Source organism: Dermacentor albipictus, chromosome 3 (genome assembly GCF_038994185.2).
Source record: "Dermacentor albipictus isolate Rhodes 1998 colony chromosome 3, USDA_Dalb.pri_finalv2, whole genome shotgun sequence".
NCBI classification, from domain to species: Eukaryota; Metazoa; Arthropoda; class Arachnida; order Ixodida; family Ixodidae; genus Dermacentor; species Dermacentor albipictus.
Genome location: NC_091823.1, coordinates 58372318 through 58391026, shown reverse-complemented (window position 1 = coordinate 58391026; position 18709 = coordinate 58372318). Strand labels below are relative to the sequence as shown.

The window sequence follows — 18709 nt, the reverse complement described above, 5'->3', positions numbered from 1 at the left end:
ACAAACGCAGAGGATGCAGTTGAGTGTGAGAAGCAATTGTACGGTCTGCTACACGTTGCGATCTAACCCGCCGGTTACATTGTGCTCACTGATGAGAAAATAATTGGGATGCGCCCATGGAAGTTCTAAAAGCATCTCTACTGAAATGAAAATATGATGAATTGCAGCTTTGGGATGGATGTTGTGCAAAATAGAAAAAAAGATTTGCAAATTTTTTCAGGTAATAAAAACATGTTGCAGTGAGCATTTCCTTGTTTTCTTCGGACATTTCATCGTTTGATATTCTGGTAGTGCAAATATTTTCCCATTCCTGTGAAATCCTAATTGAGAGGATTTTACTGTATAGGTCTAAATGGTATACTGCCAGAACAAAGTTGACAGATGCTAAAGTAAAACCTCCGTAATTCGAAGGCTGCAGGACCACGAAAATTCTACAAATTGAGCGTATTTCGGAACTAGCTGAAATGGAGAGAGAGAAAAAAAAGAAAAGCAAGAACTTGCCACAAAAAGAAATCTACTTTATTTCCATATCCGAGAAAGATTACTTCCAAGTAATCGCCAATGCAGGATTGCTTGGCGTGGTAGTTCGCCGCCCCAAATGATATGTTCTCCTGCTGGCTCGCAACAGGTAGCATATCAAAATCACCACCCCTGCACTCAACAAAGCTGCGGACAATGTTAACGGAATAAATAACAGCAGCTAAAGCGGGCACCCTTATGGGTTCGTTATCGTCGCCGTCATTGCCAACTGGCATACTGTTCATTTCATCTTTCACGTCAGTATACGTTGTTTGAATAGCCTACGTTCGAATATTCCATGAGGCCAAGTCCGCCGCTGTCGTCCTTGCTGTTGTCTTTGCCAGAGTTGGTGATCCGGGCACACTATAAAGATCTCCCCCCTCATCTAGGCAGGAAGAGCTGCAAGCATCATCCTGGTCCTCCCCACGTTGTTTACAAAATCCGGCGTAGTTGCCTTGAGCTCTTTCCAGGCGTAGACAATCAAGCAAATCCCACCGAGGAGATCTATTGAGTACTGCTTGCTGGTGTCGTTGCAGAGCACAAACTGCTTCAACAAGTGATGGAAGTAAATCTTCCTTGTCTGTAGTATCACTCCTTGGTCCATCGGCTTAGATATGGCTGTTGTGTTTGCAGGGAGGAAGGCAATCTTGATGGCTTTCAGGTTCCTGATGTCAGTGGGGGCTGCGCAGTTATCGATAACAAAAAGTTTTTTGCCCTCGGACAGCAAACTTCCGGGAAGTCGCATGTACCCCTTGAATATTGCTGCCGTCATCCAGGCCTTCTTATTATGTTTGTAGATGATGGCATCCCTCGGAGGAAAACGCACATTCTTGAAGCATCGAGGCTTCTCCGCTCTCCCGATCACAAGCAGTGGAAACTTGCTGCTTCCTCGCTGAGACAGCGGTATCCTTGGAAGCAAATGATTTAGTAGGAAGCATCCTGTAAAATAAGACTGCTTCATCTAAATTCTACACGTCATCTCCATAGTCCTGAAGCAGCAGAGCCAGCATATGCTTCTGCCAGTCGTCAACGACGTTTGCATTTGTGGTGCCGCTTTCTCCACGCACCGTCAAGTAGGTGAGGTTGTTTCGTTGGTTAAAATGGACGAGCCAACTGTTGCTACACTTGAATTTGTGGCCCCAGCACAGTGCCAACTCATCAGCTTTCCTCGTAGGTTAGTGTCGTTCAGGGGAAGATGAGCAGAATTTGCATTTTGTAGCCACATTATCAAAGCGGCTTTGACGTCCGGGCAGGTTGGGAAGCGAATCCTTGATAGCATTGATTGGTGCGTCTTCACGTATGCCTCAATAATAGTATGTTCTTCAAAATGGTCAAAAGCATTGTCAAAGGGACTTTGTGTTCATCGGCAAGTTTCGTCTTCGTGCATGCGGACTTTTCTGCATCCTCAATGAGGCACACTTTCTCCTGCAGCGCAAGTGACTTGTACTTAGGCATTCTGTCTTCGGCAGATGAGCCCCATACAAGCTGCACACACGGCCGAGATTTAGCAAGTGACCACTGACTAGCACTGCGGTTGACGAATGACGATGCAGGTGCACAGGTGATGAAGCAGAGGAATGCCAAAAATGTGATGCAGCACTACAAGTGGAGAACAGCAAATGGAAAACACAATGTCAATGGCGATGCTATCTACAGTAGAATCTCAGTGATACAAACCCGGCTGATACGAATTTCGGTGTGATACGAATTCATAAAATTGCCCCGCCCAAAAGCATTGTGTACAATGGGCCGAAATTCGGATGTTCCGAACACTTTTCCGCGTCGCGCCGGGTGACGCAAACTTCGGTATTGCGACCGTCGAGCCGCCGCCGGCGCAGGGTGCGCCAGTGCGGGTTTGGGTTTTCGCGGCAGCAGGGAGACTGACAAGGCGAGCGAAGTTTTCTCTCTCTCTCTCTCTAGTTTTTGGGGGTGGGCTCCTCGCCTTTTTCTTTTTACTTTGTTGTTGCTCGAGGCTAGTGCCACTGCTTATTGGTCCGTTCGCCTTGTGAGCCAGCCAACCCAACTGGTCGGGCGCGATTTGTCTCTCCACATTTTTCGTAGCCCTGTGCTACAGCCAGCTGCTTTCCGCTACAACCAGCGCGCAGATCGTCACACCAGCAGCAGCTCCCGCTTCTTTGTTCCCTCATGCGCGAAGACTACGGAAGCGCAGTGTGTTGTTTGCGTGTGTCGTTTTACGAGCATTGATCGCGTCAGCCCAAAAGGTACTGCAATCAGTACGATGACGTGAAAGCGGAAGGCACTGTCCTTGAAGGACAAACTGGATATTTTGAAGAAGGTAGACGAAGAGCCCAAGAAAAGGCGCATTGACATGGCCAAGGATTTAGGCCTGCCAATGTCTGCGCTGTCTATGATCGTCGGTCAGCGCAACTAAATTATGCAGAATGTGCAGCACTTTGGCATACTCCAAAGAAGCAAAGACTGCTCACCATGTAAAGTTAGAAGAAGTTCTAACATGGTTTAAAGAGGTGACTGCGGCTGGCATCAACGTTGACGGAAAAGTTCTGCGTGAGAAGGCTGCGGACATCGCACTCACGTTTGGAATTGAAAATTTTCAGGCCTCAGGTGGCTGGATTCACCGATTTAAGGCATGGCATGACCTCTCCTACAAAACCGTTTCCGGCGGTTGATGCCTCCATTGTTGAAGACTGGCTGGCAATCACGCTGCAGTCTTTCATCGCAGGAGATGATGCTCGCGATGGTACATTGACGAGGCAGGGCTGTTTACAATTTTCAGCCCGAAAAGTGTCTCTGCTTCAAGGGCGAAGCCTGCCAGGGAGGACGAAAAAGTAAGCAGCTTGTGACAGTTTTGTTTTGCTGCAACGCTGACGGGTCAGAAAAAATGAAACTGACCGTCATTGGAAAATACCAAAAGCCCCGATGCTTCAAGGTAGCCGTTCGTTTGCCCTGCAAATATAGAGCCAATAAAAAGATGTGGATGACGTCGGCTCTGTTCGTGTAGTTCGCCACGTACTTGGACCATAGGATGTCATGCAAGAACAGAAAGATTGTTTTGCTGCTGGACCAGTGTGTGGCGCATCCAAAGCACCTGATGTTACAGAGCATCAAAGTGGTATTCGTGCCTCGAAAGCTACTAGTGATTTGTAGCCACTGGATGATGGCATTATCAGGAACGTGACGCACCACTTGAAAGGTTTGTTGGTGCGCCGCCTCCTTGCGAAGATTGACCGTAAGGACCCAAGTATGCAGATCAGTCTTTTTGGACGCTATGCATTTTATTGCAGTGGCCTGGGAGCACGCCTTCCCTGCAGCCATCGCAAATTGTTTCGCAAAGTGTGGGGTTTTTAAATCCACAGTGGCCACAACCTCGCAAGTGCCAGATCCAATCCCGGTTGATGTCGGGAACCAGCTTGGCGTAGACTGCCGTGCCAACGATTTCGTCACCGCGGACGACAATCTCGTCACCTGTGGTCTGTGCGCAGTGGGAGACATTGTGAAGGATGTATCGTCGCAACCTGGAATTTCGACCAGTGACAATGAAAAAGACGAGTGCCAAAATGGTGATGACGAACCACCGTCAGCAGCCGAAACTATGCACACTCTCAATATTCTGCAGCGTGCTGTGACATCCGAGACTGTGCGTGAGAACACTACAGCCCAGTTCTTCAGCTTCGAAAATTCTCTACTGGCCAACCTCGCGGAGAAGACGACTCAGAAGGACATACGTGACTTCTTTCCACGTAAATAAATGTTTCTTTTTTTTGTGCGTTTCTCATGGTTTCGGGGTGGATTTCGCTTGTTTTTTTGGTGATACGAAATTATGGGTGATAAGAATATTTTCGCGTCCCCTTGAGATTCGTATCGCCGAGATTTAACTGCATTGGTTTCCCGGGGTTAGACCCAGTTAGGCTTGTTGCGACAAACCAGAAACAATGAATTATCCACGTAGAACCATGCAGGCTATTCAAATTGGAGAGTAGAATTTGCATTGAAAATGACAGGATCACTCATATTCTTCGAATTAACCAAAATTTCGAATGAGAGGTTTTACTATATTTCACTTCAACCAAGTATGTAAATATTTATGCATGTGGGTCACATTAACAGCGGTGTAATGTTCATTCTATGCTTCATTGGCTAGTAAGGATACTGCCTTAGAGCATCGACCGATTTTACTGGCATCTCTTGCTATGAATGCCTGCGATACAATTTGGAGTTTCGTAAGAGTGTATGCTGACGATGTTGCAGTGGCTCATGTGACAAAATGTGATAGCCACATCACAGTGCTGCCTTGCCAGCAAGCATAAGCAATCCAAAATTACAGACTTTAGGAATTTCATTCTCTTCTGTACTACTGAACCACATGTTTCATATTGTCTGAAGCTGGATTCAAACATTCAAAAGCATGAAATTGATGTCTGTGTTGCTGAATTAGGAAAAATTGGAGGGCGCTTAAGCTTCGCCTTCAAGAGTGGAACGCGATAGCGTTATCGCATCCCGTTCGCACCGCCTACTCAAGCGCGCTACGCCAGCCAAACATCGCGATCGGCAGAGATAGCCGGGCCCCGACACGCCATGAAGGCGGACGCGGTCATGGGGCGAGTAGCGCGCCACATGTCGGGGCAGCGCCGTACTTTGCGAGGAGGGAGTCTTCTGTGTTTGCCGCAAGATGGCTAGGTGTGTGCGCAGAGCGCAGAAGAAATTTAGCGGAAACGTACTTCGCCACTTGTGAAACTGCGACTTCTGTAAGTTACATGGTCATAATTGCCAATATACACCACAGTATAACTTTCTACGGCACGTTTCTAAGGCAACACCGCATTCACTTGAGGCGATTTTGTCCCGTTTTGAAGGAACGAACTCGTGGCTGAGTGGTAGCGTCTCCGTCTCACACTCCGGAGACCCTGGTTTGATTCCCACTAGCCCATCTTGCAAGATGTTTTTTTATTTATGAAGTGCCTTCTGGGATTTATCGCTCACGGCCAACGCCGCTGGCACCGACGCCAACGACACCGGCTTTTCTGCGACACGAGCTCCTTAACGCTGTGGAGTTAAAATACTTGATGTTCCTTGAGGCCGATGGGGTACCTATTGGTTGCCTTCATAAATTGTACGTGCTAAATGATTTCTTGGCATCTGTGTTACCAATCTCTTGACTACCCTGTATACGATTGCAGATTTATAGCATGGCGCAGCCCTAATGCTGTGGCCGCTCCTGAGGTCTGCTAAAGTATATGATGAGTTGTTTGAGCGGCATGTGCCTTACTAAGCACATGGGCGTATAGAAAACTCGGACAATGCTTGTGTGAAATGTGTAACTGAAAGATTTCTTGTGTTGCCCTCAATTGTTTATTGGTTTAATGCACTATTCTGACGCTCTTCAGATCAGCCTGACGAAATCATCCAAAGGCTTTACAATGGTTTTGCTTCATTTTCTAGTAAAGATGCTGCCATAGAGCTATGCGCCCATTCTTGTTTCGTTGGAGTGCATGCTGATAATGTCACATTGGTTCATCTTGTCAGAATGTGAAAGCCACGTTGCATTGCTGTCTGCGTACAAGCCATGAGATGGACTTTTAGGATTTCTTTGAGGCCTCTGCCCCATATGTTTCATGGTTATTGTAAAATCCTGCCACAATGCAATTGACAAGACTCCCAAAATAATTTCATTCTCGCAGAACTTCGTAACTGCGAAATTTTGGTATAGCCATGAAACACGTGGTTTAGTGGCACAGAAAATTAGTTTTAATTCCAAAAGTGCTATTTTGGCTTGCTTCCCAACTAGCAGCGTTGCAGTTTTTGCATTCTGTCACGCAAGTCGTCTTGACAGTGGGACATGCTTCTACGAAACAGAATTCTATAAAAGGTGTCCATTGCACGAGGTGCCACTGCATAGGGCATACAGTTTGCAACTGATCTTTTGGGCATGCCTGCCGATTCGGACGCTTCGGCCCCACCGCCATGTACCGTACAGAGCCGATAAGGATATCCGACGTTTCGTACCCTGGAGCCTTTTGCTGACCAATCTTTGTCTTTTAGCCGTGATGGCAGGTCCAAAACAGCAATAATAAAAGCTGCCATTGCCGCCATTTTGATTATATCGCAGCATCAAACCAGTGCACTCGCACACCGATCCACTGGCAGCCATAGTAGTTTTGTTCTGTCATGAGGCCTAGCTGTTTCGGAATTTGCTGTCAAGCGTCCTGCTGTTTGGCACTGTGTTCTTGATTTAAAGGATTTGCCGCCTTCATCATCCTTGCCAATGGCATCGACGTGCGGAAAGCACGGCTTAAGGGGGGATGAGGGTCTTGAAAACTTTTTTTTTATTTCTTAACGTATCTTCCTGAAAATTCGCATGCAGATATATCTTTCAATGCTGATTCCAAATATATATTCAGATTTGATATATCTCATTTAGAAATGAAGATATTGCAAAATAACTTATCCCACATAGGTCTTTTGTTACGGGCCATTATGGTAATTTCTTAATTAAAAAAACTAGTTTTAAAGAATAGCTGTCATTTCCAAGGACCTACTGCACATCCTAAAGCTAAAGAAATTTTTTAAAAGTCATCATATAGGTCATGAATGAATATCAAAATAGGAAGAAAAAAACAATGCAGGAGTAATTAGCTTACACCTGACCTAATTGCTAGTCTATTTGGTTTAATGAAAAATGGAAAGCTTTAGGATGCAGCTGAGGTTTCACTGAAAAAAATGATACCTAATTCAATAAAATCAGTTGATGCAAACATTATGAAAAGTTCCGTAAGGCAAAGGCATTTGATCGAAAAAGCAAAGCTGAGAAAATTGCATTCAAAGTTTTGCTTACTCTGCCACTTTTGTTTACCTATCACATGGAAAAATTTAATGCTTTAGCATGCAGCCCAGTCATTACTGAACACAATAACACCAAACTCACAGAAATCTGTTCATGTAAACATTGTGAAAACTTCTGTATTGCGTTGGCCTTTGACAAAAAAAAAAGCTCAAAAAGTCACCTGCTATTTTCTATGAATCTGCCACACATTCACAAAAGTCCTGGGCAGTAGTCCTGGGTTCTGTCAGGCTTGTGTTTCTTGGCCATCCTCTTCTTCACCTTTTCAGCGTTGGTGTGACTTTTATCAGACCTGCACAGCCTCTGCTTATCTTTCTCAAGGCTCCTACGAATGAGGCAGCTCCCAGGACTGTAACCAAGCTGTGCTGCAACAGCTCTGCTGGTTGCTGCCATTCCTTGGTTGAAGCGAGAAACTGCTTCTGCAACAGCTCTTTCAACAGCCAGCAAAGAGTCATGCGTATTCTTGGAGCTTTGGCTCCAAATGACAGAGTGTAGGCACTCAATGGCGTTCTGTGTCATGCCATCTTTGCAGCGCTCCAAGAGGGCCTCGTCGCCCAGCCTTGCAAAGATTGGCTCAAGAGCAGTGCGAACGTGGCCTGGCAGAGGGTTTTTGTGTGGTGACGGCTCCACTTGGTTCGCCAAAGCACGATTGAAGGCACACCACGAATCAACCCCTTGAGGACAGCAACTGTGGTCTGGGGCTTCATCTGTCGAGGTCATGTGCAACAGCGTCGCATGCACTGCCTTTTTCATGCCTGCAACGTCGTGGCTGTGGCTCCGCAAGGCATACCCATAGTAGTTTGTAATTTTCTTTATCTTATCTTGGGTGAGGTTGCCCTTTCCGCCAAGAGATTCTCCTTGTGCCTTCTTCTTCTCCACCAAGTTGCGAAGAGCCGTCCCCATCCGCTTGTGGACATGGTTCAAGCAGTCTTTCTTTTCAATGGATATATATCCATACACTTCTCCTGAGGTCAATGCATGAAAGGTGCGGCTATCACCATCAGAAAGTATAGTTGTGTACCGCAACCCATTTTTTTCCAGAGACCTGTTGAACAAAATGATAGCTGCTTCAGTCTCCATCCGGCCGGCATTGCAGTCGATGTTTTTCATGCACTTGTGGTTCATAGCCCAGTCACCGTACCCATCATCACTGGGATCAGGTGCCCCTTGGCACCCACGACAGTACCTCGAGAGCACAACATGATCCAGTACTAGGCCAGTGTATAGCTCTATGATGCAGCCTACTGCAATATTTGAATTGTGACCACGTGTTTTCCATGTGCCATCAAATATGACATCTACATTTCCTGGTGGATTCAGGAAGTTCTTGTACATGTCCTTCACCACTTTGACGCTTGCTGCTTCTGTAGCAGTAGCTACTGCCTGGCAAGCTTTCACCATGGTGTCCATATGCCCCCTGAAAGTCTTGTTGTGAAGTCCTCGGTGAGAGAGGTTCATGGTGGCACAAAAATCTGCTAGGGCAGTCGCTCCCTTGCCTATACTTTGAATTCCCTTCATTGCCCGCAAATTGACTTCAAAGGGCGTGATGTTGGATTTCCCGGGCACTCGTGGCGACGAGAAGTGCCGCTCGGCGAAATCGCAATTTGAGCATGTGAGCTCCAACTTCACTGCTAGGCCGTATTCTCTCTCACTGCACTTTGCGAGTTGGAGAGTGGTCATCCCACACTTGCTGCAGCTTGTGGACACAAACATCTTCTTTAGCACTGAGAGATCAACGATGATGTACTCTGTGCCGCGATCGTCATCTTCACTTGCTGTGCCGACGTTCATTAGCTCGAACTTGCGGGAAGTCGCGGACTGCTTCGCCAATGAAGTTTTAACGTTGTCTGCGTAATTTTCGCGCCCCGCGCACTCTGCCTCCGTGAAAAACACCGTGTCGAATCGTTGAGCACGCGAGCTCGGTTCAACCGCGTCCGTCGGCACCGAAGCGGCGTGCGGAAACGCCGAAGTCAACGTTAGGCTTAGGTCAGCCGGCTCGGCCGCTTCCGACGACACGGAATCCGAAGCGACTTGCAGCGTCTCAAAAGTTGGCATTTTCGACGGGCTTAGTCCAGGCGCATCCACCGGCACTGCACAGACTTGCGGTAACGAAGTTGACACTGATCGGCACTGTCCAGCCGCGTCCACAGGCGAAGCTAGCGTCGACGGGGTTTGTTCAGCCGCGTCCACCGGCGAAGCTGTTGTTGGCGAGCTCAGTCCTGCCGCATCCACCAAGGGCACAGCAGCTTCCGGCATCACCGAAGCTGTAGTTCTCGACGATGTAGCGCTGTTCTTATTCCATGCGCGTCTCTTTTTGCCGACTGCTTTTCGCGTGCTTGCTTTCAAGCGCGCGTCTCGCGCCATCGTGACACGCGGAACAAAGCCACCAGGCACGCAAAAGCAAGAAATTCGTGGTTAAAAGAAGCGACCCAATAGCCAAAATATCTAGAAGAACGATAAAGAAAAAGGCAGGACGAAAAATACTAGGAAACAAAGAGGAGCTCGAAAAATGACGTGCGTGCAGGCGAAAGCAGACGACGTGAAGGAGTCGGACAACGCGGCCGCGGAAGGCGAAGCATACGTCACGGCCAATCAGAGGGCTGCGCCTCGAGGAGGCGCCCGGTTCACCCAATCAGCGGCTGTCTCGCGACGATTTCCCGCTTGAGAACGGGTGCCAATCCCTCCACTGCACGAGGGTCTACAGCGTGCCGAGGGGCGCCAGAATGGAGAGCGGGAAACCAGCTTTCAAACGAGACCAAGATGGCGCCGATCGGTACGCGTCGCGCGGAGCTACGGCAGCTTGAAAATGAGGCAAATCTTCGCGCTTGGCGTTCAATTTCGGCTCACCGACGTTTATAAATTACCGTTTATTTTATACTTCGAGTAGGAATTGCGCCATAATATTTTGTAGAGGCATAGTTGGGACATTAAGGACTTCAAAAACGCAATTTTTGAAAATTGCCATTTTTGACCATTTTTCGCGATTTCAAGACCCGCGTCCCCCCTTAATAAATGTTGCTTAATGCCGGCTCCAGAGAGTCGCCTTTGCCACAATACAGCTGTGTTATGCAATCAAGCATATGCAATGTGTTGCGGTGAAGCATATTGAGTGCTAAAGGCTGATGCCGGGGGGATGTTGACATCTGTTCCTTAATTACACACGCGCTCGACCACACTCTTGTGTCACAGTACGAGCACCGAAGCACCCGATAATAAAAGCTGTTTTGTGTGGAGCAATGGAGATTTGAGCCCTTGAGGGCACTTAAAGGCATGCATTTGCTTTTTGGGATGTTTTCGCAGACCCTAGGGAATCCGCATATCTGATGTCGACTGTATTCTGTGGCAGTGTCCTCACCATCTTGTGAAGCACAATTATAGAGTCACTTAGTAGTGACAGCAAAGAACACAGTAGCAATACTCTGAATAACGAAACGAACTTCTATTGGGGCGAATCTGTGCACAACGATAGTGGCGATAGAGGCGAAATCTGATATGCCAGTCAAGCGCATCGGCTTTTATACGTACGCCATCGACGGTTCCAGAGTAATTTGAAAAAGCTTTTTTAACAGAATGGCACATCATGGTTGAAAATTATGAAAACTTCTCACCATCTTGTGATTGCTATGGCAGTAATGCTGGCTGTTAGCATTGCTTTTTTGGTTGTTAAGGTAATGTATATTTGCGTTTTATCCAGTCAACATTTTCTTATAATCAGTACTTGCAAGAGTAATTCTTGAATTATTTTATTTTCTCTTTCTTTTGGGGGGTGGTGGTGTCCTCACTTTCTCCATGATAACATCATGGAAGTGAAAATATGCCCGTCGCAGAGAGTAATTCTTGAATTATTTTATTTTCTCTTTCTTTGGGGGGGGTGGTGATGTCCTCACTTTCTCCATGATAACATCATGGAAGTGAAAATATGCCCGTCGCAGAGTTTGTTGTGGCATTAATTTTGATGCATTAATTCTTTGGGGCACTGACGAGGAATAAAAAAAGAAACTTAATTGTTCTGCAAGTTGAATTAGTATGTTTGCTGGGATTAAATTGTATTTTAATTTTGCAACATATCTTTGCTGCAATAAAGTTTTCTCTTTTATTGCTTTACTAATTTATGTTGTCGCGAAGTTTGAATGTGTATTCTACAGCTAACATTTTATGCTTTAAGATTTCGAATGTCTGTTAAATGCATAGAAATATGGCATTCTGTAGCTTTTTTGTGTACTGATCATCTGTTTTTTTACTGGTGCTGTCTACACTAAGGCACTTGTTTAGCAAGTTGTGAAATTTTGCAATGTGACATTTGGTGTGTGTAGCAATCGACCGGGAGTTGTGTTGAAAGGATATGCCACAGCGTCGTCTTCTACATTCAACTGCAGGTGGCCAGTATCAGATGCTGGCACCTCCCTACTACGACCAGAACGGATCGCTAATGATGGGTAACACACGAGCAGTCCGCCTTATGCCACCGGTGCTGGTAAATCCGGCTGCACCAGGAACCAGCGCTCCCAGCCAACCTGGTGAGTTAGTTGAGCCGCACTCACTAAAGCCCACTGCCCTGTCATTACACATGATTGGGGTGATGCACTGATAGGCAGACTATTAGTAGAAATGAACTCTGCATGCCACATTAGCATCAATTCAGATGTGATTGTACTAATCTGCTGCTACCTCGGAATTTCCTCATACCTCTGTTTCCATGTGCATAAAAGAGCATGTGCAGAAAGAATTAAGGCCAGGCTTTTGTTTCAGTTGTGCAACAAAGGGGAGAGGAGGTGGGGTTAACCCAGTGGAAAGCTGACAAATTGGTTCAATGTGGCAGCACTAGTGAGTTCTTTTGCAGACTCGTGCACATACTCATTAATGCAACTCCAGTTCCCATACATGCTATTTGCAGTCTTTCAATGACGAGAAGAGCACAGGAGGCACACAATTAGAACTTGAGACTGACTCCAACCAAATAACTGAATTTTATTAGCCCGACGTTTCGGAGCCCATTCGGCTCCTTCTTCAGGGGGTTGTTCTTCGGGGGGTGGCGGTGTGCCGCTTTTAAAGCGTCTTTTTTGAAGAAAGGAGGGGGGGGAACACGGGAGGTGGGGAGACACTCCACAGACGGAAAGGTGGGGGGGAACAAAAGGAAAGGGGGGTTGTGTTGTTGACCGCTTCCAAGGAGCTGCGATGACCGGTGCTGGGTGGAGTGCGCACGAGGTTGCCCTTGATGGGCGGGGGGGGGGGGGGGGTCTGTGTTGGTGAAACGAGCGGGAGTCTATCTGGCTGTGCGTCCTTTTCTTCTTTTCGTCATGTCGCCAAGGCCATGGACATAGACCGAGGGTAGGTTGCCCTTCACACGGTTTATGTTATTCTCCGTATTCTGAATGTGCCATGACTCCAGTAGTAGTCTCTTTCGCCAGTTCGTTTCTGTTTGAAGGATTTCAGTTTCCTTGAAAGCAATTTTGTGGTCGGCGACTTCAGAGTGTTCAGCGACGGCGCTGCGAATACGGTTGAATGTCCTGACGTCGTTCTCGTGTTGTCTGATCCTTTCTTTTAGATTTTTGGTTTCCCCGATGTACGACGCCGGACAGTCAGCACAACTGATTTTGTAGACGACGCCTTGAGCTTTTTCTTTTGGTGGACGATCTTTTGGTTTAGGGAGGAGGATATTGAAAGTGTTTATTGGTTTGTGCGCCACTTTGAGGCCTTCTTTTTTTAATATTCGGCTGAGCGCTTCGCTGGTACCTCTGATGTACGGGATGGACACTCGCTTCTGGGGTTGGGGAGAAGTAAACGGCTGAAGGTCCCGCATTTTGCTTCTTCTTTTTTGTTGTCTGGTTGTCTTTCGAATGAAGTCATCTGTGTAGCCATTCCTCTTAAGTTCGTTGAGAACCGTTCTCTTTTCTTTCTTTAGATCCGATTCCGATGAGGAATGAGTTTCGGCTCGTTTGAATAAAGAATTTACAACAGTGTCTCCCCACCTCCCGTGTTCCCCCCCCCTCCTTTCTTCAAAAAAGACGCTTTAAAAGCGGCACACCGCCACCCCCCGAAGAACAACCCCCTGAAGAAGGAGCCGAATGGGCTCCGAAACGTCGGGCTAATAAAATTCAGTTATTTGGTTGGAGTCAGTCTCAAGTTCTAATCAATTTCCCAACCAGACAGGCAATTCTGTCGAAATGTTTAGCTTCAAGGAGGCACACAAGCATGCATCTATGTCGCGGGTCGTCAGCATTGGGAGGTAGCCAGATAAATGTTTCCAACACAGTTCAAGAACAGTCCATTCTGAAGAATTTCTTTTCTGCATTACAGAATCACAACCAGCTTTAGTAAGGGGCACTGGTTGTTGCACGGGGCTCAACAACAGAATGCATGTGCTCACGGATGATGCAGCACTTGCAGACTGTCCGCAATTTAGGCTGCATTAGAGAATTTTGCGGTGTGCGAATATGCAAATAACTAATTTACTAGTTAAGGATCAAAGAATTCTACTTGTGAATCAAACGTCTACTAGTATTTGGTTTATCAAATATTCAATAAAAAAAAACATGTCTTGCTGCATGCAGCCTCTTCTTGGTGCACACTCACAAGATTCGTCTGTATCTACAAAGCCAATCTGAAAAACTTATATGCAGTGTGGACGGAGAAAACGCCTACAACAGTAGCATGTATGGATGAGGAAGTAGTGAAAGTCCAGTGTCTTGTAGCTTGTACGTAGGTCTGACCAAGCAGGCATAAGTAGATGCACAGGTTGTAGGATCATATTGGATTAGCATGTTCACACATGCGAATTTCATCGAGGTCAGCCGTCGACAGATCCGCAAACCTGAACGTTGTCTAACCTTGAACTGTCAGTCTAACCTGTACGCACAACCTATGCCTTAATCAGCTATGAGCCACTTGTTCGAGTATACCTTACGCGATCATTATGCGAGTAAATACGGTGCTAAGTCGATGTGGTCTGTTTAAGGGGGGATATGGGGATCAAAGCTAACTTTTTTATTTACCATCCGATTTTGATTAAATTTTGCACAAATGTTAATAATATCACATAAACAAAACTGTGAAAATATGGTAAAAATATGGCTGCAATATCTGAAGTACTTCTTTGTTTACAAAATTGTTCTGCTTTCATTTTTGCAAAATGCCTGCACACCTGTATATTGGTGCTAGGAGTTCAAACAAACTTTGATAGCACTCCTATATGTATCCTCCACACAGTCACATTCCTGTAATTTTTTTAGCCTTACTGATTTTTTTTAATATTTTCATTCTTTTGCAGCTACTTCAGTTGCATGAAAATCGAGACTGTAAAAACAAATTATAACAAATTATTGAAGCAACTATTTTGAAAACAAAGCATGTCACTGTGTGCAGTGGTGCACAATGAGTGTAACAAAACAAACGGTGTAAAAATATTCATAACGGTGGCTGAGATATTGGCTTTGCAAGTTGACCTTGGTGGTAGAAAAAAGTTTTGAGAAAAAGGTGTTTGAAGTTTTGGGCCATGTTTATTCGACTAGAAACCACCGGCCTTGTAGGTACAGGAGTCAGGCTGCTCTCTTGGCTTCTTGGATCTTTTATGCTTGCTTTCATGTGCTTTTTGTGCCCTCTTCTTGCGCAAGGCATTTTTCTCAGCTGCTCGACTCGCTTGAGTCCGTCGCCACCGAGCATGATCCTCCAGCCGCAAACCCGATCTTCCGTTCGGTTGCCGGCACAGAACGAAGTGACGCGCGGACAGTGGCGGCGGTCATATTCAACACTTCTGACAAGATGAATTGTGACTCAAGATGCGACTGCATGGTGCGACCGTTGCTGATGCACGGTTCGTCTTCACGGCCGCAGACGCACGCGCTTGGACCGCACTTTCGTCGTTCATCTCGGTGACGGCGGTGGCACAATCGGGGTACGTCGCGGAGCATTTACAGGGCTTTGCAGGCCCGGAAGCATCGGAAAAGGCGGTTATTAGTTCGGTATCATCACCACTGGAACTCAAGGCTGCAACAGCCTGCGAATTGCCCGGCAATGCGTCGACAGTCTAAGCTTGCGCGCGGACGCAACTCTGCTAGGACTAATCCATTGGATGTTCGGCGGCTTGCGCTTGCGGCTGCCGAAGCGGCGCTTGGTCGCGTATTTCGTCGTCCACGCCCGCCAAGTCATGCTCGAAACCACAAAATGAAATAGAAAACTCAAATCCGATTAAAGCGATGAAGCGGCGGCGTACCTCGAATATCCAACACGTAAACAAAGGGGCAGCAGCCAGCGCGCGAAGAAACGGGAGAAGCAGACGCCGCAGCAGCTCGCTTCCAGTCCCGGCCAATGGGGCGGCTCATAGAACGCACGTGACGGAGCAAGCCAATCGGCGGCCGCGACAAGCAGCGCCGCGACCTTCAGACTTTTTGCTTTTTTATGCTTGCCCTTCTCTCTATCAGGAAATGAAAGAGAGGAGTCAAAAGGCGAAGAGGCGCGCTTTTCAACGGTACCAGCATGGCTGCGCCGCGTACTGCCGTTCCGGAGCTAGGGACGCTCGAAAACCGCGACTTTCCCACCGATGTTGACGAAATTTTTGCTGTATTGCCTTATGTATATATTTATTTATGGTACTTAGCAGTCGTTTTCGGCGGAAATACTTGGAAAATTTATAGAAAAGGGGTCAAAGATTCGAAATCTGCAACTTTCTAAAAAGTGATTTTTGGGTCGTTTTTCCGGAGTTGATCCCCGCGTCCCCCCTTAACTACCATTCCAGAAACCTCGCAACACATGTTTCGCGCCAAGAAAATATTTCCTTTAAGAAAAAATTCCATCTGATGTGTCCGAATGCCTTTTTCGAAAATCTTATCTCCCCCCACCCAACCGGCGGAGTGGTGGCGTTGCATACACCATCACCACCCTTTGTGCTGTCGGTGAGTAAAACCCTACCCAACAGACGGCGCTACCGAGCCAAAACAGTGCTGTGCACTTGCCGCTGCAGCTTCTTTTTGGCCAAGTGATATAGACCGTTCAGGCATCCCGCGACATCATGTGGAAGTTGGAATTCTTTGCTACTTGCAGTTTGTGCGAGTTTCGCGAGCCAGCAAAACCAGTGTAGCACTGCATGATAACGAAACTAGCGAAACTCTAAAGCGTGGGTGGCGCGGAGACGAGTGAAAATGAAACCTTTCAACCGGCCGCATCGTCGTAAAGGGTAGTTTCAATGAGTTCTTCTTTTCTAAAAAATGAAATAGAACTGGAAAAGTAGCATTTTATTTCATCTTTTAATACAATACAAGGGTGTTTTGTGCAACGCATGGCTGAGTGCTAGCGACAAGATTTGACTGAGGAGTGCTTTTGTCATCGGGCAAATGCTTGAATGTCCAGGGAGAGTCCCTAACCATGTCCTGCATTTACCTCAATTTCTCGATTATTAAGGCTCTTTTTGCGAGAATTTCGACGCCTTACAGACTCTCGTGCACTAATCTATCACTTTAGCTTGACTTCATATTTGCCTTTAGTGTCCCTTGAAAGGGGGACCCTGTGCCTAAAACGTATTTCTTTTTTTTATTCTTTGTCGATTTTGATGAAATTTCCCGAGTTTATATATTTCAATTTGCTAGTTTTAAATGTAATCCAGTTATTCTTGCAGGGTAAATAACTTTCGAAAAATTGAAGAAACTCGGCATTATTGCATAATTTGCTTGGAGGTGAGCTCTCTACCAAACTATGTATGGCATAATAAATATCGACATACGAAAATGATGTGGAACTAACAAAGAGTGCAAATAAGCAAGTATCTTGTTCTAACCCAATTTTTTTATCAAATGAGAACATTGAAAACTTCATTGAGAGAAATCCATCTAACTGCTGAAAAAAGAAAAATTTTTTAAATATTTCCTGATAAATGCAACAACGCTGTTTCGTATATTTGCACTCTACACAGCTTTGCCTTTCTGGAAAAAAACAAATTTACAGTGACAGCACAAATAAAGGCAGAGATAATGCACCTCCAATATGAAATCATCAAAATTGTGGTTTCGAGAAAACAACAAAAAACATTTCACAACTGACATATTGAAAGAAAGTTTGAAAAAACGGCACCAAAGGCCATCAGTAGGCACTGGGTATAATTCATGGCCATTTTGCCTCTGCCCGTGTACGACATAGCATGCACTGCGAGTATGTTCACTTCAGAAGGATTACACGTTTTCGGCCCTCAATTCCCCGCTAGCTCAATCCCGACGCAACTTCACTGCAGATCTCGCAAATCACAGTCAGTTTAGTAGCGAGACCGTAATCCTGATCGCTCTACACCAGCTGTGCAGAACCACCGCAAGGGTTATATGAGAAAGCGCCGAGAAGATTCACTGCTGCAAGTCCGACGACAACGTACGGAGTAGCGGGCTTCACAACCAAGGCTTTTGCGCTATCGGCGGTCGGATCTTCAGCATTATGCCAAATCTTTCGCTCTGCGGCCATCGTAGATGCAATCTTGTTGATCGTTGCTTTCTCACATGCTCTTATCTTATCCACGTCTTCAGTTACAACAAAGCAGTTGAGGTGTCTACGTTCGGTGGCAAGCTGCCGGGTTTCCTGTGCCGAGTGCAACGACGGAATCGCTTTTGGAAGTTTATTGCGTCTCGTATGTTTCCGCCCGTAACGATTCACGGAACGAAACTTTGTCGGACCTACAGCATATCCAGCGTCGCAGTCGCAAGACTAAGACAAAATGGCAGCTGTTTTCGTCGATTGAGCGTTCGTGGTCCTTGGAGCCAGTCATGACTCTCCATCTTGGTACATGCTCGAACTAGCCGATAATAGCATGCTTGGCAAATTTCTTATATGTTGATGTTTTATTTTTATTTGTTTATTTTTTCCTCTTTATTGTGGCCACAGCAGCGGCAATGGTGCCGGCTTACGAATAGAGAAAGCCAGAAATGTGAGCTTTTGAATGATACCAAAAGGGTGCTGGCAGAGCGCATATTTATCAAGTTATGCACGACAAAAATTGGGCACGATTTGTCCCCAATTTAAAGGGCAATGCTTGGAGGTTCGCATCTTTCGATCACGATAACGGAAGAACTATGCAGTATTTTGTAACCACATTTCGGAGATAGGCGCGGAAACGCATCAGGAACGTGGAAAATAAAAATTGAAAATTCGAATTTTTGGTTGATTTTCGGTCCCAAAGACCCGGGTCCCCCTTTAATGGCCAAGCAATAACCCATAGAACCCGCCTACCATAAAGCCGGGAAGAGCCTTTGGTTTTCTAAAGAAAAACTGCAAAGCAAAATGTTCTGAGCATTGGAAGGTCGGTATGAAGTGCAGTACGGTCCACTCTTCTGGCTGGTGCTGCTGCTGTGTTGTTGAATAGCTCGTATAAACGATTTATGTGTCAGATGGTGAGGTTCAAAC

At 46.3% G+C, this 18709-nt stretch overlaps 1 protein-coding gene across 9 annotated transcripts in view; it reads left to right on the top strand.

Moving 5' to 3' along the window:
• The window catches only part of pum (pumilio), a 141836-nt gene that overhangs the window by 83842 nt on the left and 39285 nt on the right, over positions 1–18709 (top strand). For all 9 annotated transcript variants that reach the window (XM_065427852.1, XM_065427856.1, XM_065427854.1 and 6 more), the window contains one exon: positions 11713–11853. In XM_065427852.1, the coding sequence (XP_065283924.1) occupies positions 11713–11853 (141 nt within the window). The remainder of the gene's footprint in view (positions 1–11712; positions 11854–18709) is intronic.